This window comes from Stigmatopora nigra, chromosome 5 (genome assembly GCF_051989575.1).
Source record: "Stigmatopora nigra isolate UIUO_SnigA chromosome 5, RoL_Snig_1.1, whole genome shotgun sequence".
Classification (NCBI taxonomy): domain Eukaryota; kingdom Metazoa; phylum Chordata; class Actinopteri; order Syngnathiformes; family Syngnathidae; genus Stigmatopora; species Stigmatopora nigra.
Genome location: NC_135512.1, coordinates 5789226 through 5808166, shown reverse-complemented (window position 1 = coordinate 5808166; position 18941 = coordinate 5789226). Strand labels below are relative to the sequence as shown.

Below are 18941 nucleotides of genomic sequence, written 5' to 3'. Positions count from 1 at the left end.
TAGCTGACTACCACTAGTGGAAAAGACAGACCCTGGAGGACCAATTTCCCTCTACTACAACTCTAAATTCAAACAGCGTTCCCATGTTATAATGAAGCTAATGAGTCATGGCATCCATTAAATCCATCAATTTAAGTGTGGGACATATCTTATCATGTGTCATGGAAATCATTGCTTTGTATCACAGAATGATGGCGCCTGATTGCTCGTAACATTACGAAGTTTGGGTCATACTTTACAGATGCTAAGTGTTTTCCATCAAGGAAATGCAGGCTGGCTGTGAGATGATCCTAACTGAGGAAAGATAGGATATCAGATGTGGTGGAACTTTCTGGTGGTTTATCAGTGGGGTTTCCGGGGGTCTTTAAGGCCACCAGGTGACCGCTTGTCTGGGAAACAGCTTTGCTGCTTCTGATAACCTTTATTTTATCTGGAATGGCTTCAAATAGGGTCATCAAAGTGTGCACACATGGAAGGAAGGAAGAACGGGTGACAGGACGCATGGTGTTTTGCATTTTAACTTTTCTCGTAAATAGTTGTGATGTTTGTATATTTGAGAAAAGTGAAAGAGTGGGACACTAGCGTAATTAATAATGATTTAACATATCCCAAAAGAATGGTTTCTCAATCCGTGACCTGGCTAAGTGAAGATTTAATGTGATTATTTTCTTGTAAGGGACCACCAGAATATGTGGAATCCGCATAGTCGTGGGAAATCAATGGGGAACTTTTTCTCCCAGATGAGGAATGTCTTTTTTTCCAAGTTTAAAGCAATGTTTACCATGACATTTGTGGAAAAATGTCAGATCACTCATCTTGCAAAATGGATGTTGTTCGCCCACAGTAGGCCGGGGTAGGCTCCAGCACCCCCGCGAGACTTTAGAAGATGAATGAATGTCTTGGTTGGTGACTTTAAGGGGACAGCGTGATATAAGGCTTGGGAAGAGGAAAAAGGGACTGTGTTTTTAAACCTGCTATAATTTTTAAAGTCATTTGAGTATCAAGTAATCAGTCCTCTGGACTTGAAGTCCCAGTCCTCATTTCGTCATTTATTTTCTTTATGATAGGAAAGTAAAATACGTCTGAGAAATAAAGACGGAAGTAAACACTCATCGCTTGTGTTCTCACGAGCACATTTGTAACCTCTGGGAATGCTTGTTAAAAAAAATGCACGTGTGTGTGCGTATGTTTTTACGTTTCTGTAAGAAACAGTCAGAATAACATTGGTTGGAGTGAGGACAGTTTTTAGAATGTGAGGACATTTAAGACTTAAATGTTACATTGGAGCTTTAGTTTTTTTTAGAAAAGTGGATGTTGGCATTGGCATTTACTGCCATGGCATTAAGCTCACTCTTAGTCACTGAATAAGGAAATACATTAATGTGGTCTATTGGGAAGTTAAGTATTACTATTTCCTGTCATGCAGCATGGTGGGCTAGGTGGAGATGGAGTATGTTTGCCTCTAAGTTTTGAAAGTCAGGGTTTGCATGGTGTAAGATGGTGAATCTTTTCAGGACATTACAAAAACAAAACAGAGCTACATATAAATATCTACTTTTTGGGGAAAAATTGTAGTCTAGTTTCACGCAGGGCTTATTTTGAAGAAAATAGATTGTTCTGCTGTGTATATTTCAAGCAGTACACCGTTTAGAGTAGGAAGGGTAACTATAGTACCCAGAGAAAACCCACCCAAGCCCAGAGATAAAAACAAAAGCCATTCTCAGAGCATGTTCCCTTAAAGGCAGACTTGTTGCCCATAAAATGTAATGCCATTTCCTCTCTTAATTGGATTATGCATGTGACTTATGGGGATTTTAAAATTTTATTTTATTTGCAGCCCTTTTAATAATCCTGCTTTTTAGAAATATCTGGCTCTTCCATTTCCGAACTTTTGTGAATCATTGCCACCACATAGGAAAGACGTGCACATGTTTTGGAATAAAACACATCATCAGCAGATCATTCCTTCATGTCGACGCCTATTACGTCACACAGATGGTACCATTTAAGTCCTACCAAGTTGGCGAACAGTCTTTTTTTCACTGCAGACTTTTCCCATGCATCAACTTGTGAAGGAAATGTTGCTCATTTCTGCAATTTCATGTGAAAACACTTGGTGTGTTTGCATAAACAATTCGCTCCACACCTTCACTCTAGCACAGCTGCTGCACTGTACACTAAATATCCCTGTCAGTTTTCTACAGTCGACCAATAGTTCTCCAACTGGTTGTAATCTGGTGATTGCACTATATCGTCATGTTATATTTTTAAAATTTGCATTTTGGGATTGAGGCACCAATACAACAAACATACTTCTCCATTTAAATGAGTGAACCATTACACTGTCAGTTACAAAACATTCCTCAATGGCGATTCATAGTGTTATGGGATGTTTGTGTGTTATGTCCTGCTGCGTCATTTCAGACGGAGCCCTGACTGCGTCACCCCAAACACCCGGGGTCAAATACTAACGGTCTCTAGGGAGGCATAGGACAACCTCATTGGAACAACTGGGTTTTGTCAATTTCTTTTCACAAGGAGCTCCAAAAATGGCTGGAAATAGTGCAGGACAAATGTAAAGGTCAATACGTTTATGACGCATAGAAAATGTTTTTTAACACATTTTTTGCAATTAGTAAACATTCAAATTCAGTGCCATTATATAATCTACGTGTCGTTTGACTACATATGCCTTCTAATGAATACAGTACTATGAAACATAGTCTTTCCAAAGTAGAAGTGACTATTTTTGGGAATAGTTGGATATTTTTTGCAAATACAGTACCTAAGTAGAATGATTGGTACCACATAAAAACAAACAAAAGCTCATCCGCCGGGCCAAAACCGCAGCCACAAAGTATTTTTGTTCAGATTGAACATACAAGATTGTGCCAGTTAATGCTGTTTTGTGGACCCGGAGCCACTTCATTCCGCTCTTTGTGCCAAGCTAAGCTAACCAGCATTGGCATTGGCAAGAGTGCAAACATACAGTATAGTATGCCAGATATGGACGTGGGAAGTGATCAAAGACGGTTGCTGTACATAAGTAGACTTATTTTCTTCATCTATACATAAATTAAGGGTACAAGAGTGTGCCAAAGGTCCGAGTAGGAAATGCTTTTGATTGAAATTTGTGTTTTGCTGCAACAAAATAACTCTAAACTAGGCCTGCACTTGAAAATCGATGAGAGTATGTGCAATATTCCATAGGCAGTACGTACGATTATTTTTTATAATCTTATATTATATTATTTTATCTATTTTTTAACACCTAAACTTGTTTTGCTTGATAGTCGCCTAGATCTCTTGTGTTTTTTTCATAATTCACTTATGAATTCCCTTAGCCTGGTTCAAAAGTTAATATTATGAAAATATTAAATAATAAGTATTAGGTTTCTGTTGAAAAATTTTCATTTTTTTGCAGTCTAAACCCCACAGAAACTACAATAAAGGATTAAAACTACACCAGACTATGTTTTTCGAAAATTATAGCAGCTTTCTGCACGTTTCTCTTCAACCAACAATAACAATAAGTCACTAAAGATTGAAACATTTTTTTCTGTTTCACTGTTTATAGTTTGCTTTTGCTGTTATTGTATTAGACTGTAGACTTACACCGTGAGTACTTTGCATTTCACCATTGTGTTGCAAAAATCCCTCTAAACTGGGTGAAACGTTAGAAAAGTTCTTTTGCTGACCGACGCATGATCCCAGGCCAAAATCTAACCCTGCAAGGGAGTTTGTGGTCTAAAGTAATTTGTGCCTGTGAATGAAAATGACTGCTGAATGTGCATTAGTGGCCTAACAGCGTCTAGCTAACCACCCAATATGATGTGATGGTGCGCAAAAAGAAATGGCTTGATAGAGATCTGCAGTGCTGTGGTGAGCATTGAACTAACGACAACAGTAAGACAGGGAGACTATCCTAAAAGCCGCTCGGCTCTACACACAAGCGAGCCTAAATAAAAGCTAAAAACACACACTTCACATTACATTAGGTGTGCACACTATGAAATCTGGAAAAACGGGTCTACCCCTAACAGGAGAAACTGCACCGGTCAGAAATACTAATACTGCTAACATGTATTTATCTTACTTTTACACACGTTTATAAGAATACTAATTAGCAAGTTATCTTTTTTTTTCAATTGAAGTAAAAATCTAAACAATTAATGGAAAACTGTGTTGTGTAAAACAGCCAACAGGCTTTATGTGCAGCAACATTCAGTGTAATGGAAATGTTTTGAATTGAATTGAATGCTTTTATTGTCATTATACAAGTATAATGAGATTTAAACAGACTGCACAAATAACAACAGCAAACAGAAATATAAATACTCAATGTTAAAAATAAATAAATACGTTGAGAGTGCACCGCTCGCTGAGTCTATGGACTGAACAACAAACTCATAGATAATCAATAAATAGTAACATAAATAACTGGTCAACATAAATAATAATCAGTGTTAGTAGTATAAGTCTTGATTAAGTTCTTGAGTCTGTTTGTCTTGGCTGTTAGGCCTCTGTAGTGCCTTTCAGAGGTCAACAGGTGGAAGCCGGGATGCATATTGTCTTTTATGATGCTCTCTGCTCTTCTAAGGCATTGGGATTTGTAGATGCTGGACAGGGTGGGTAGGGAGCAGTTGATGATATTTTGGGATGTGTTGATCACACTGCAGTCAAGGCAAGTATAGCACAATGAAACTAATTATAACATGCACTAAATGTTAAATTCTTTACCTGGCTTTTAACATTACTATCACTGGGCTTGTGGGGATGGTTCAAAATGTTCTTTTGATGGACATCTGTGGGACATATGCTGCGGTTAACAGCATATATACTCAACAAAGGCACGAGCGACAAGTGCATGTCCTGGCTGCACTGCGGTCCGGCAGTATTTACAAAGACCACCACATGACGATGCGGTCCAAGGTCCATTACTAAGATCTCAGCGGCCCTCCTTCACCTCCCACCTCGACCCAACTACTCCCGCCTGCCACATATGTCCTCCTGGCAGCTTTCAGAGGGAAAAACTCATAGAAGCCACAGGGTTAGATGTGAGTGTTTATAAAGAGAGATGTGAACAAGGGCGAGGGAAGAGGCGGTATTGCACGTGGGAATGTGGCAGAAAAATAAATGGAGCCCACATCATGTCGGGTTGCAGGTCTCGTCAAGGTTTTTGTGCTTTTCCGTATAAACACTGAGGTTTTGTCTTAGCTTTGACGCCACCCTTTCCGATGTGAATAATTAAAACGAGGTGAGAAAGGGACTTGCAAGTAAGAGGTTGTCGGGCTCACAGTTTGAGATTCAGAGTTCAATCCCATTTTTGGACTTCCTTGTGTGGAATTCGCATGTTGTCCACTCTGTTGTGTGGGTTTTCTGTGGGTACACTGGCTACCTACTGCATCCCAAAAACATGCTTGGTAGGCTGGTTGAGCATGTGGAAATGATCATAGTTATGCATGAATGGTTGTTTGTCTCTGTGACCTGCGATTGGTTGGCCACCAAATCAGGGTGTCCCCCAACTGGTGCCTAGAGTTGGCTGAGTTAAGCTCCAGCACCCCGCACGGGCTACTGAATTAACTCTTTTACATAAGTCCATATTGAAAATTATAATTGTCCAGAATTACCAATGTTAAAATTGATTGAACTCAAAATGTGGTTGACTGCTTCTTTGCATTTAACCAGCCAATTTAGCAAAATCAATAGTTCTACACACCATCGGTTAAATACTCAGTAAATTGCCACTATCAGAGAAATAAAGTAAATTAACATTGTATTATTTCTTTGTTACTTCCCAATACTGAGTAGACCTATCGGACTGTTGCAACCTTGCCCTCAACTTGTACCTTACAGCCATTTTCCCTTGTGTCTTAACCAAGCAGCTTAACAGGAAACTGAGCACATGTCTAAAATCCATTACTTTTAACTGCCAATGCCTAGACACATGGTTCTAAAACAGAGTTATAACCTCGGTATAGTCTGAGCAAGAACTGGGAAATGACTTGGGCATTGTGCCGCTTCATGTGTGTTTTGGCTTGAGGAGACATTATTTCAACTAAACTCCATCCAGCCTGGCAAGAAGGAAAATATTGGCCATTATAAATGTCCTAAAAGGTTTACAGCATTGGGTGACTTCATGTTTTCTCTGCTCTAGCCCAAACTGATTGTTTGAAATGAAAAAAATGTCCAAAAAGATAAGGATAAGGCATCATAATAGACTGGATAGACTAAATCACAAACACGCACACACATCCCAGAACTGTGTGGTCCTCACTGTATAAAGTTTGCAAGTTCACTCCAGGCTTGCGTGGGTTTTCTCCGGGTACTCCAGTTTCCTCCCATGTCCCAAAAACATGCAGGATAGACTGGTTGAGCACTCTAAGTGTCATGTCTTGATAGGGTTTTGATTGGAGGTGTGATTGATAATCAGCTATTTTTCTGTATATTTAAACCCTGTGTGTTTGTTAATCTTTGTCGGATCATCTACTTTGTTTATACCATGTAAAGTTCCTCGTTACCCCGTCTTCCACGTCAGGTTTATTTTTGTTATTTGATTTCTAAGTCGTTGTTATTTTTTAAAGACTTCTGCCTTAAATAATTAAAGTTCCCATTCCCTGCTTCGCTGCATTTGGGTCCAAACACAACCCAAACAATCGTAACACTAAGTTGCCCCAATGTAAGAGTTTGAGCAAAAATGATTGTCCGTCTCCTTGTGCCCTGTGATTGGCTGGTCATCAATTTTGTTCTACTTTATTCCCCCAAAAATGTACTTGATTTTATAAGTTCACCCTTGTTGGGTGGGCAAGCAGATACAGTAACAATTTTTAAAAGATTCCTTTTCAATTAGACACTGTTGCCTACACAACCTTGCCGTTAAATGTATGTTTTACGCTTGATTGCTTGTTACAATTCCCCAATCATTAGGACAAGTTTGAGCCTTTAGTTACAAACCTCACAATGGGTAGAAAAGCCTATGAAGATGTTAACTAGGTGTTAAGATCGTAAAAATGGTTAATGACAGTTTTGAAAATTGAGCGACCGTTGAGAGAAGTGATGTAATGTCACACAGCCGGTCTCCACTTGGGGGTCATATGATAGCGAGGATGGGGGGGGGCAGGTCTTGACGGGGGGTTCAGACAGACATGGTTTTGTGCGCAGTATCTATGGCACATGTGTGCACGCGTGGCTGCTGAAAGGCTGGAGTGTCTGGGGCGTCACTGACTTAATGACACCACTTTGGCCTAATTCATGCACAGGTTTCTTGCGCCTCTTTTGAAAAACAACACGCCAGGAAATCCGAGCAAACAGAGAATCAGTTGTGTTGCCGACATCGGGGGACCAACAGTTTTTGCCGTTCACATTTGGGCCCGCTTTGATCCAAAATAGAATTCCGCCATACAGGATTGACTCCTTTCAGGAAAAAAATTCGGAACACTTTTAAGCCAACACAGCTGTGTTTGAAGGGATTAAGTCGGGCCAAAAATGGCAAATGTAACCCAGGAAAGAAGCGGTTGGGCCAGAGAACCACAGTCAAGAGGGTGATACGTGGGTTGGAGGATGGAGAAAGCCTAAAATGGGATAAGAGAACGCCACATATATAACTTTCCACCCTTGTACTTTTATGCGAGTGTCCCACGGGAATTGTACTCTGCTTTTTCCGAGAATTCTTCTTGTTCTTATAGGACTATAGCCAAAATGACTATTAATAAAACGAGTGATAACAGAACTTTGTCAGGAATGTAGGAGAGTGAAATGATACTTCATCATTAAGGACAAGCTAGAACATTTGATACCGTGCTAGAACATTTGATGTTCGTCCCGGGCTTGTGTGGGGTTTCTATGGGTACTACGGTTTCCTCCCACATCCCAAAAACATGCCGCGTAACCTGGTTGAACACTCAAAATTGACCCTAGTGATGAGTGTGAGCGTGAATGTTGGTTGTATAATTATATCATCTCACTAGTTTTCAAGACAAGCCCCCCCAACCACAATGGAAATCAAATTTGGTGAATTTTAGAAGTCTTCTTAGGCTTTTTCTATCACTTGTTTGCCAGCATGCTTTTTTTTTGCTTTATTTGGCTATGGAGTGACATTGGTATGTTATAGAACAATCTCTTCTCATGATTTAGATCCTGTGTTCCAAAAACCACAGCCCAGCCATCTGATATTAAGTGTGGTGAGTTCAGACACTTGATGCAGTACAATACATGGAAACCCCAAGTCTCCTGAGTCTAATCATGTGGCCTTTCGGTTCTACTGTTGCCTTATTATTGTAGCAAAAAAAAATCTCAAGTCTGGCCAGATCTGCCTCAGTGGAGGTCAAAAAGTTACCTTGTTTATTTTTTCTTTATAGACACATGGTGTATTGGTATTCTAATAGTGAACCATTTGACTAAAATCAGACACTTGGTCAAAATTTGAAACCTGAGATTTTCAGCTTTTTGGCTTATACTAAACTTCAATATTGGCAAATATCGAATTGCTATCCAAAGTATTAATGTCACTTTATGTTGCCATGAAATTGCTGATTTACAATTCTAGTGAAGTGTGCCAATTCACTATTTTCCTAATTACGAGCTGTCATTGCCGATTATTTGTTTGCTTCGGCAGAATTTTGGCATACAAGCATGCAAACTAAACTCACCGTTACAAACAAACGTTTAGGATATAGTTACAAAGTATTCCAGATGTTTGAGCCCTTTCCACTTAATGTTTACTTTCATACTTAAAAATAATCAACATTAGTTAAGAAAGTACCGTGATTCTACGGATCAATCTGTCCCACATTTTGCTGTCTTCCTGAGTTTATTTAGCATTAGAAGTGGAATGGGTGCTCGGTTAAATCCTTGTTAATCTGCCACAACGCTGGCAGCCACACTATCTGCTGATCAGCTTTGTATTGGTGCGCTGCCCCGTCGAGACACAAACATCCTGTTTGCAGAGGGAGTGGGCAACTGGGAAAGTGCAGTGGAAATGCTCACTTAATGGAACAGACTTGGAAGAGTGGTGGGAAGGTCAGAGCAAATAGGGAGTGAAAGTTTTCAGACAGTGGTCATCTACAGTACCTTTACAAGTTTGCAAATGGTTTAACATCAACTGCATGCAAACAGTGGCCCGGTTAGTGCGTCGGCTTCACATTTCTGAGGGTTCAATCCCAGTTTTGGATCTTGCATGTTCTTCGGATTCCTGCTACATCCCAAAAATGTGAATGCTAAGCGGGTAGAAAACTAGAAATTGTCCATAATTTGAGTGAATTGTTGTCTATCTTGTGCTATGTGATTGGCTGCCCACCAATCTATGTTGTGCCTGCCGGGGGTCCATTTTTGGTTGGCATAATCTACAAAAAATGAATAAATACAAACCTATAGGCATTGTTGTCTCTATGGAGAAGGATCCGAAGTGTAACTTCAACAGCGATGTTATTGATCTTGTTTTCCACTTGAAATTATGAAAAACAGTCCATTCTTTTTACATAATGTATTGCACTTTTATGGTTAATGTTTAAAGATGGGAACATAGGAGAAAGTTCTTGTACTGCCATTCATGTATTAAACATGTAAACATAGCAACATTGCTCCCTAGTGGAAAGCTATGACTGTGCCTTTGGATGGCAAATAACCTGATAAAAATACTCTGATTTTACTATTTTTATTCAAATATAAAATATACTTTTAATTGTTTCATATGCTCATTTAAAAAAGTCACTGTATTTTAAAATACTTATTCTTTGTAGATTGGATTTTAACTTTCAGCTTGTGAAAACAGTTTAATTCCTTTGTATTGCTGTGGCATTGTTTATTAAAAAAATATTGAATATATTGTGCTGTAGCATATAATGTAAAGTCATGATGTCACAATTTAGCCTACTGGTTCTCGGTTGTACTTAATGTCAGTCCGCTGATGATCATGTGAAATGGTGTAATGTCGACTGGTCACAGTGCAAAAACTAGAAGTCAAAGACAAATGAGGAAATATTCACCAGTGTATCTATAGCTTTTGTTTAAACTGCATCACCTTCAGTTAACGTTGGCATTTGAAATAGTCATTCAGGACCACTTGATTTCTTCAAATGAATGAGATAGGTGGAGATGCATTAAAATATCATACGGAATTGATCAAATTGTGCAAAATAAATGACGCCTAAAAAATTATGTCTGTTCATGTGTTTAGGGGAAGGAAAAAAAACATTTGTTCTATGTTGAAATTATTGTATAGTTCAATAATTTCTAAGTGTATAATTTAGTGTTTTCACAAGTTGTCTTTAGCCTCCCTCTACTGGTGGCAGTTAGGAAAAAATCTGTGACAAAGTGGAGCTTTATTGTATTTGAGGTCCCCCTAAGAAATTAAATTGTTTTATTTATCCAAAAAAAATCGTCAATAAATACATTTACTTTTGCAGGAAATTGCCCCAGCATGAACACTGTTTTTTTGTCTGAACAGAGCACATAGAAGAACGTTGACCAGCCGGTAAGTAACCTATTCTGTTGTTTTGAACAAAATGTTTCACTGAAGCCTGTTTTGACCGAATGTCCAATGACGTGTTGCCTATAAAGACCTAAAGAGTTGTTAACAGTGATCTGGGAACCAAAAGAAGGAAGGCATTTAGCTGGCATTGTTGGCCATTGCCAAAAGTGCACCTGAAAGAAAAATCCTGGTTTTAATAAGTTCTTAGGAGTAAATATAAGATATTTAGAATTTAGTAAGCATATCTGAACTGATGTTAACATAGACCAAGATTCTTCCTGGTTGGGTGTTTTCTCACTTGCGGCATGTTATGGTGATTCTTCCTCCTGTTGTGTTCCACTTGGATGGTAAAATCTCCCCGGAAACTTGTTCTTGCTGTTTCTGTACTAGTACTGTAATATTCTGTACTAGTACTGTAATATTATCTGCTTTGGTCATATACTGTGTGCCTGCCCCCTCCCTTCCAAATGTATAACAAGCTACTATACATTATATCATGTTCAGTAGAGCTCATTTAGGTAGTCTGTTCGTCAACTTTAGCACCAACAATTTTGAAAAAAGGCTTTATTATTTTTGTTATGCCAGTGAAAAACAAATGGAACTCTTGGATTTTTTACATTTTACACTTTTTAATTCTAACTACTACCTGTGTGGAGTTTTCATGTTCTCCCTGGGCCTGTGTGGGTTTTCCCCGGGTACTCCAATTTACTCCCACATTCCAATGACATGTAAGGTAGGCTGATTGGACGCTAAAATTGCCCCTAGGTATGAGTGTGAGATAACATACAGGCTTATGCCTACAGTTTGAACAAATATATTTTTTGATGTAGCACCATAATATATATACATATTGTTTTTTCAATCAAATCGCAACTTTGATATAACATTGCAACCCTATTAGAAATCTAAAAATACAATTATTTTTCTCATTTTATATTAATATTATATTAACATTAGCCATGAAAGGCTCTTACACACAATGTTCAATAATAATGATTCCAATATACTATACACTACTGCAGTCTATTGTGGGAAAAATGATGGTATCTCTCACTCCATAGTGAAGAGGAGCTAGCAAATGCAAATTGTGTGGAAAAAAAGAAGAGGAAATGGTGGTTTTAAAATGTCTTACACACAGTTGAAGTCGCAGACATGTTTTATGTGTGTGCGTGACTTTGCGAATGTGTTGAGAGGGGGATCGATGATAAAAAAAGTGAAGTTATGTTGCCACAAGTACACAACCACCTGAGTGAGAAACACACGTCGGGTTGCACAGTGCTACACAACAGACCCACAACATCCGGGCTAGTCGGCTCACGCAGGAACGGAATGGCGGCGGAGGTAAGTGGACGAAAACGAGGCTCCAGTCGCCCAGACGACGGGCTAAACGAGGGCAAAGTACAGCCGCTAGTCACGCACTCACGGTACGGCGAATGTGTCGGCGGGGTGGCCGGCCAACTAACGCGGAAGGAGTGGACGGGAAAAACGGAGCAACGCGGGGGTTAAACATCGGAGAAGTGGAGGAAGAGGGGGAGGAATGGAGAAGCTCCCCCGGCGTATCGAGCCTCTCGCTCGGCGTTAAAGAGCCATTCTTCCCCCTCCGACTCCCTTTTGGTCGTTGGGAGGAACCGAAGCGAAAACAAAAGAGGGAAGGTTCAAAACAGTTGTGCCCGGGGGTTGTTTGCTAAAGTTTAGAAAAAGATGTAACTAAAGTTCTCCACGTTAGTCTCTTTTTTTAGTTGGACATTTTGACTTTTTATTTCCTTCTCGCGTGAACCGCCGAGAAGGAAGAGGCGTTCAGCACCAAGTGGCAGGAAAGCGCCCCTGGTCACACACACACACACACACATACACACTGACACACTCCTAACATTAGTACAACTTTATGACGACAACATATACATATTTGAAATAGAAAAGTGAATGTAATTTCGTCAAATGGCGTGTTCATGTGGGAAGTTGACAGTTTATTTTACCTGTTGGTGCTATGGAATTTGTTATGCTAAAAATGTATGCCAATTTGACAAAGGAAGTAAATATGACCAGGTTTTGTATTGTAAACGAAACTAAAGATAAGACATGGAATGCTGACTGTTTCTTAAAACTTAATGTTAAGATAGTTATATTTAAAAAGGAGTTATAAATGATGATTTTAATTGGTAATATATTGAGATCTAACTTTAATAGGGTTCTGATTTGGACCTCAAAACTTTTCAAACTCATCTATTATAAACCTTATGAATATATTGTTTTTTGTTTGAAAATATGAAGTATGCCAAACCTATGCATTAAATGTACTATCTTGTAAGACAAAGCTCACGATAGCAGTATATAGTAATGTAAATAAAACTCATAAAAGTACTAATAAAATAATAATAATAAAATCTCACAAAATGATTTATTTCAATGACAAACCAGCCTTTTTGACGTTAGCGACAGAAATCGCGCACATTGTCTTACATAGTAATCTATGAATGATTGCTTTTAGACATTAGTGGGTAAAAATAGTGAGATTAGTTACACTTGAGTAAGGTTATTTTGATCAAATGGATCACTGCATTGGGCTAAATCCTTGTTAATTTGAGGCCTTTCAAGTAATATTAGTTAAGTGCTGTTTCAGTGTTGCCTATTAGTCAGAGGATTTTTGTATTTATTCTCCCCATCCTCATGTATTCTATGTGATCGCTATTGTTTCTTTCAACAGGTCGGCCGATGGCCTATGGACCTGGCCGCCGAGGTCCCATTCCATTTCAGATAGTGAATGAAGACAGTGGGCCAGATGAGAACCATGTCTCTCATTTGGAGTTGAAGGAGAAGCGTCTCTTCTTCCCCAGAAGATGGCTGCCCATTCCCAGACTGTACGCACACATGATCTTGTGTCACTCTTCTTCGGCTTAGCAAATTCCATCCAGTAATTTTCCATGACTCTCTTTTATTGTAATATACTTTGCAGGCCAACGAGCTGCCCTTGGAAGAACTGCTGGCTCTGTATGGCTACACAGTGCCTGATCCAGCCAAGCAGAGCTGTCACGCGGCTGCCTCCATGTCAGAAATGGCCATGGACAAGGTGAGAGTTCACCAATAGTTATCACCACAATAAAATAAAAAAACGACACTCCTGCAACCACATACTGCTGTTTTGTAGCACTGCTTCAGCAGTTTTTCTTCTTCAGAATCAAATCACTGAGGACATCTTTGCTACAGCAGAGGCAATGGAGTCGTCACGTGAAGATTTCACTCCCTCAGTCACCTCCAGTACCTCAGATATGCTTCAGCACCTGCCTTGTAAGTTATACAAAACAAGTACCGTATTTTCAGGACTATAATGCGCACTGCATTATAAGGTGCACCCTCAATGAATGACAGATTTTAATTTTCTTTCTATATATAAAGCACACTGGATTATAAGGCGCCCTGTCTATTTTGGAGAAAATTTAAGACTTTTTAGTGCGCCTTAAGGTCGTGAAAATACAGTAGCTAGTATTTGCACTTTTGTCGTGGCAGATAACTTTAGTTGGGGTAGACTACAAACGTACCATGCCTTTTCCTGGTCCGCACTAAGACAACATTATAACATGTTTGATTTACGATTAACAAATTTTGATACTCTTTCAGGTTGTAGGTTCAACCCTATTACTGTAAGTGAATGTCAAAATATGAATTTCTAGTAATAAGGTTACTAAATAAGTAAGTCTGACTTTTTCCCTGCATATTTCCTCCATAATGTTTGCAAGGGATGACAATACACCAACAGTGGGACATACAAAGGAGATTTGCAAACTTAAATTGCCAAGGAAGTAAAATGCTTAAATCCAGGTTGTGGATGTAGTTGTGTACTGTGTTCTGAGGACATTAAAAAGTAAGCAATAACATAGAATTGTGATTTTTTTTCTCCTCAGCTGGAAACAAAGACACATCCGTCTGCTCATCTGACGAGGAGTCTGATGATATCTCCTTTCCCTCCAAAGAAGAGCATAAGGTCAGCACTCAGAACATGGCATCACACACAAAAGTATGGATCATTCCATCAATTAAATGTCTTTGCCATGCTTCACCAGGATATCATGGTTGGTTCCATGTACCAGGCAGCCATCCCTCAACTAAGTCCATATCCATACCAAGAACAAGGTAACAATCTCTTACTTTGACCGTGCTCTTGGCTCCTTCTTTCTACCACTCAGAAAACAACCTTATGTCCAGTGTACAACAGTGATGACCAGTTGTTGTGGAGACCAGGTACTCTCCCCCTGCATGAAGTGGAAGACTTCTTGTTGAATGTAGCAAGGCCACGTGACCAAGAGCGAGAAATCTGCAAGCAAAGTTGTGCCAACACTGTGCGAGACAATGAACAGGTACCAATGCATGGAACTTGATTACTGTCTATACATTTTCATTAGGTGTATATCTGATTGTGTTTTTTTAAACAAACAAAAAATCCAATTTTCTGGCATTTTTTTTGTCCGTTTATGCTAACAGGCGTTGTATGAACTGCTGAAATGCGACTTTAATGCGGAGGAGGCGCTGCGACGTTTACACTTCAATGTGAAAGTAATAACTGGTAAGACTCTTATGGATTCAATTGTCTTGAATTGTACTTTTATTTTATTCAACTATTTTATTCAACTATAATTTTCCTGGTTAATTTCAATGTGTTGAATGACAACATTTTCCATGCTCTCATCCCTTTTGTGTAGAAGAACTATGTGGCTGGACTGAGGAGGAGTGTAGGAATTTTGAAAACGGCTATAAAGTTTACGGGAAAAACTTCCACCTCATTCAGGCTAACAAGGTAAGAGCTTTCAAAGACAAGAAATGTTTATTCTTGACTTCCAAGGCCACAGACAGGTCTTAATTTTTTAAGTTTAGGGACCCAAGTTGTACATTAAAGTGCTTTTACATTAACAGACAATGCAATTTAGGCTATCACACACTTTACGCATACTGATCAACTTTGTCCCTACATACATACAAACATGCAATGCAAATGCTTTTTCGGGCCTTTAGTATAGCCTCTTTCAGTTATTGTTAATTTCTGGAGCTTCAGTTACTTCTTCTGGAGGTAAAATTTCCCACTCTCGAGCTTGTATGTTTTGAATCGTAAGAAAAAGTACCTTCAGATTTTCCAGCATTTTTGACAGAGGTTAATCTTGTTCTCATCAGCCTTTTTTTGACACTTTGTTCCAAAACAAACTGGCTTATTTTTTCACAGGTAAGGACCCGCTCTGTGGGGGAGTGTGTGGAGTACTACTACCTGTGGAAAAAGTCTGTGAGGCACGACTACTTTACTCAACAAGCCACAAGGATCACTCGCAAGAAGTACACCTTGCTGTCAGGGAACATGTCAGTTTTCAGAACAAAAAACTTAATCCCAATTTTTTATGCTGAATAATACCAGTTTTATTTTTAACAGGGATGACGTAGACCAAGACGGATATTCTGGTGACATAGATGGAAGTAGCATTTCAGCCACCTTATTGTCTCGGAGTAGCGCCACGGTCTCTGGAAAGCTGGTGAACCCTTTACCTCGGCAGTCGAGCCTGGAACTGGACAAACAAGGTGAATCCTTGAAAAAGCAATAGTCATTTCATTTGCCCATGTCTGAACTAGAGTCATCTAGAGGGCTTCCATCTTTGTTTTTTACTGATTTAACATGCTGTCCATGTTGAAATAGTCAGAACAATTTATATTCCCATATACATACATTACACTTTATGATTTCTTTGCATTTTTTTTTTACATCAAGAGTTTGTTGTCTTCTGTTCTAAATCATTTATGCACCAATCCCCCCCACCCCATTCTTGTTTGTGTGTGCGCATGCATGCTCGGTTCACCCCTTTTTGACACGGCACTCCAGAGGAGGAGGGCCGACCTCGGCGCAGAAGGACCCCCCGCTTTCACTTAAAGCCGTGACCTTGATGTGTTCAGGCCTACAGATAGCAGGCTGCAGCCTGCAGGTAAACAGTGCGGGAAGGCTTGTCGACCTTGTCTCCAACATAGAACACAACGTGTTTATTTGCTTATTCATCCTTTTTTCATTATGAAGATTGGTTGTTATTTTTTAATGGTTATTTATTCATTATTCGCGCTGTTAAATTCCTCTCGGTATTTTTTTTCTCAGTAGTATTTCAGTTTATTTTTGAATGCAATTATTCCAATTGAAAATTACTGTTCCTTTTTGTCTGAACTGATTTTTACATGAATGCTAAATACCAAAATAACGTTCAAGAACAATAGCATGGATAAAAAAATATATTTTAATGAAGCATTTTTCAGGGGTAAAACAAATCAGAATACATATAAAATTACTATTCTAACAAGACAAAACTTTAAGTAGCAACTTTGACAGCCGTAAAAACAAAAAAAATATTGCTCTATATGTTCTATATGTATCATGACAGTTGGCTTTACTCTGGTAACATTTTGCTGTTTCTCCTACGACATGTCCAGATGGAGAACTTCTATCGGAGATATGTGGCAACATCTGTCCTCAGAAGCCGTCTCCCCCCACCTCGTCAGATCAGGGGAATTACCTTCCTGGCTGCGATGTCAGTCTGGCCCAGCTCCGAGACCATCACCCACCGAGCTTCTTCCAGTTCCACATGCGCGGCGGTACTTTTATCCCCAAGGACTGCGACGTTGCAGGTGATGTGTCTGACTCCCCCTTGAACTGCAGGTGCGACGTCACCTGCTGTGTGCCTCCTCTCCCCCACCTCCTGACCTCCTATCCCCCTTCTCTGCATTTATCTCCCTGCTGCGCTTCCCTCCCTTCCAGTGAAAGCACTTGGGATAATCCTACAGACTAGAGATGCGTTTGTAGACTGATTATAGCAAGCAGAACAATTAAAAAAAAAAAAAGAAGTAGACTTCCGGAATACTCTGACGGCTCCCTGGAAGCGGTAAGAGTGACGCACATTCAGCACTGCTTGTTGCTGCTGTAAGTCCATTCACACAATGATCACTTTATTTCAACACAAACGTCCTCTCTTTGCTCTGTCATCCACTTGCTCTCTCCTTTTGTCTCTTTTGTGTTGGCTCGTGCTTTCCTCCACTGTCCTGTTGTCGCAAAAGCTGAGTCAAACGCTGTCAATAGCTACATTTGTACATTTTAACATTATCATCAGATAACAGTACACAACAGGGTGTTTATTTCTACAACTGACTGCTTGTAACATTCCCAACAAGTTAATCTGGGAAGGGTTTAAAAAAAGTTACAAAGGGCCACAAAGTTGAATGGTAAGATTTTGACCTTTTTTTTGTTTCATCATGAAAATATATGCACACACATGAGTGGATAGTCTAGGAATCAATTGCATGTGTATTTGCCAAAGCATAACTAGGTTTAAACTAGGTTTGTCCAGTTTAGAGCAGCATTTTTTTCATTGGATTGGCCAAGTGGGCACATTTGGTTAAACTGAATGAGCTCTTATCATGATCAATATAAAGAGGACTTTCCCAGAATATATTTTGGTTAAACTGGTTTAGCATTTGATTATGGATGTTCGATTTTTTTTAAAAACGGACTGTCACAGTAAATTCAGATTAAATCGGGCTGTTTAAGAATAATGCTACTACATAATGGCACAACAAATTATTGACAGGGTTTAACACAACTATTCCGCAGTCATAATCTGGACTAGATCAGCCATTATGTATGACTTGCAATCTGCATCTTTTTGTGGACGGATCAACATTGCAAGTAAAAATGTGTGGCCTTAATTGGATGACTAAATGTAAAGTTAATACATTATTTATTGACCAGTTTAAATTAGTCCCTGCAGTAAAAATGTCTTTGAATGAATTTTGCTCAGTATTAAATTTCATGTGGAGGAAATGATGGTAATAAGAAGGTTAAAAAAAGAAGAAGCAATTATAGATTATGAATTGGCCATGTTCACTATGATTACCAGAAACTTGGTTACATGGTTTATTCTAATGCTTTGCAGAAAAAGTCTGGATATTGATTTTTAGTGATTATGCTTGTTTTTTTATGACTACCACTATCATTCTGGAGCTAAAAAAAACTTTTCAGAGAGCAGAAGAACTTGTTAGTCATCATTGTGACCACCTATCATCTACTATCTCTTCTATTTATTTGTGTTTCTTTTTCCTCTTGTCTAAATATTTGAACTCTTCTCGTAATTGCAATGAAGCGAGCTAGATAGATGTTTGCGTTTACACGAAGGAGATGACAGACAAGGTCTAATGTGAGCAGGACTGTTTTTTTTTAAATATTATTATTATTTACATTCACCTTTTATTTTTGCAATGTAAGTATTGTACTGCTCTGGTCATTTTAAATAATTATTTTGTAAAGAATAATAATAATAAATGATGAACTATGTGAATAAATTACATATCTGTAATTTTTTTTTAAAGCTATGTTTGCAAAAAAAAAAGAAGAATGTGCTTGTTGTTGCACTACACTTCCAGAAGGGGGCGGAAAAACATCTAATTGCATTCCTCCAGTGCTTGA

The 18941-nt window shown here is 39.0% G+C and overlaps 1 protein-coding gene across 4 annotated transcripts; it reads left to right on the top strand.

The window, feature by feature from the left end:
• The first annotated feature begins 11719 nt into the window (after nucleotides 1-11719).
• On the top strand, nucleotides 11720-18791 carry mier2 (mesoderm induction early response 1, family member 2). Of its 4 annotated transcripts, XM_077717875.1 has the most exons (13): nucleotides 11720-11809; nucleotides 13173-13326; nucleotides 13422-13535; nucleotides 13642-13753; nucleotides 14368-14447; nucleotides 14527-14596; nucleotides 14669-14820; nucleotides 14945-15026; nucleotides 15163-15257; nucleotides 15678-15808; nucleotides 15879-16024; nucleotides 16323-16422; nucleotides 16916-17062. In XM_077717875.1, the coding sequence occupies exons 2-12, from the start codon at nucleotides 13306-13308 to the stop codon at nucleotides 16376-16378; spliced, it is 1059 nt and encodes a 352-aa protein (XP_077574001.1). In that variant the 5' UTR covers nucleotides 11720-11809; nucleotides 13173-13305; the 3' UTR covers nucleotides 16379-16422; nucleotides 16916-17062. The 4 variants fall into 4 exon arrangements, with proteins under 4 accessions (XP_077574001.1, XP_077573998.1, XP_077574000.1 ...); XM_077717872.1 differs by lacking the exon at nucleotides 16323-16422 and having other exon boundaries at nucleotides 16916-18791; XM_077717874.1 differs by lacking the exons at nucleotides 11720-11809; nucleotides 16323-16422 and adding an exon at nucleotides 11843-11892 and having other exon boundaries at nucleotides 16916-18791.
• The last annotated feature ends 150 nt before the right edge of the window (nucleotides 18792-18941 follow it).

Excerpts from the sequence above, each read along its gene's own strand:
- mier2 (XM_077717872.1), top strand. The coding sequence starts at position 13,306 with ATGGCTGCCCATTCCCAGACT. Across the intron at positions 13,754-14,367 it reads TATGCTTCAGCACCTGCCTT|CTGGAAACAAAGACACATCC; the intron begins GTAAGTTATACA and ends TTTTCTCCTCAG. Across the intron at positions 16,025-16,915 it reads CCTGGAACTGGACAAACAAG|ATGGAGAACTTCTATCGGAG; the intron begins GTGAATCCTTGA and ends CGACATGTCCAG.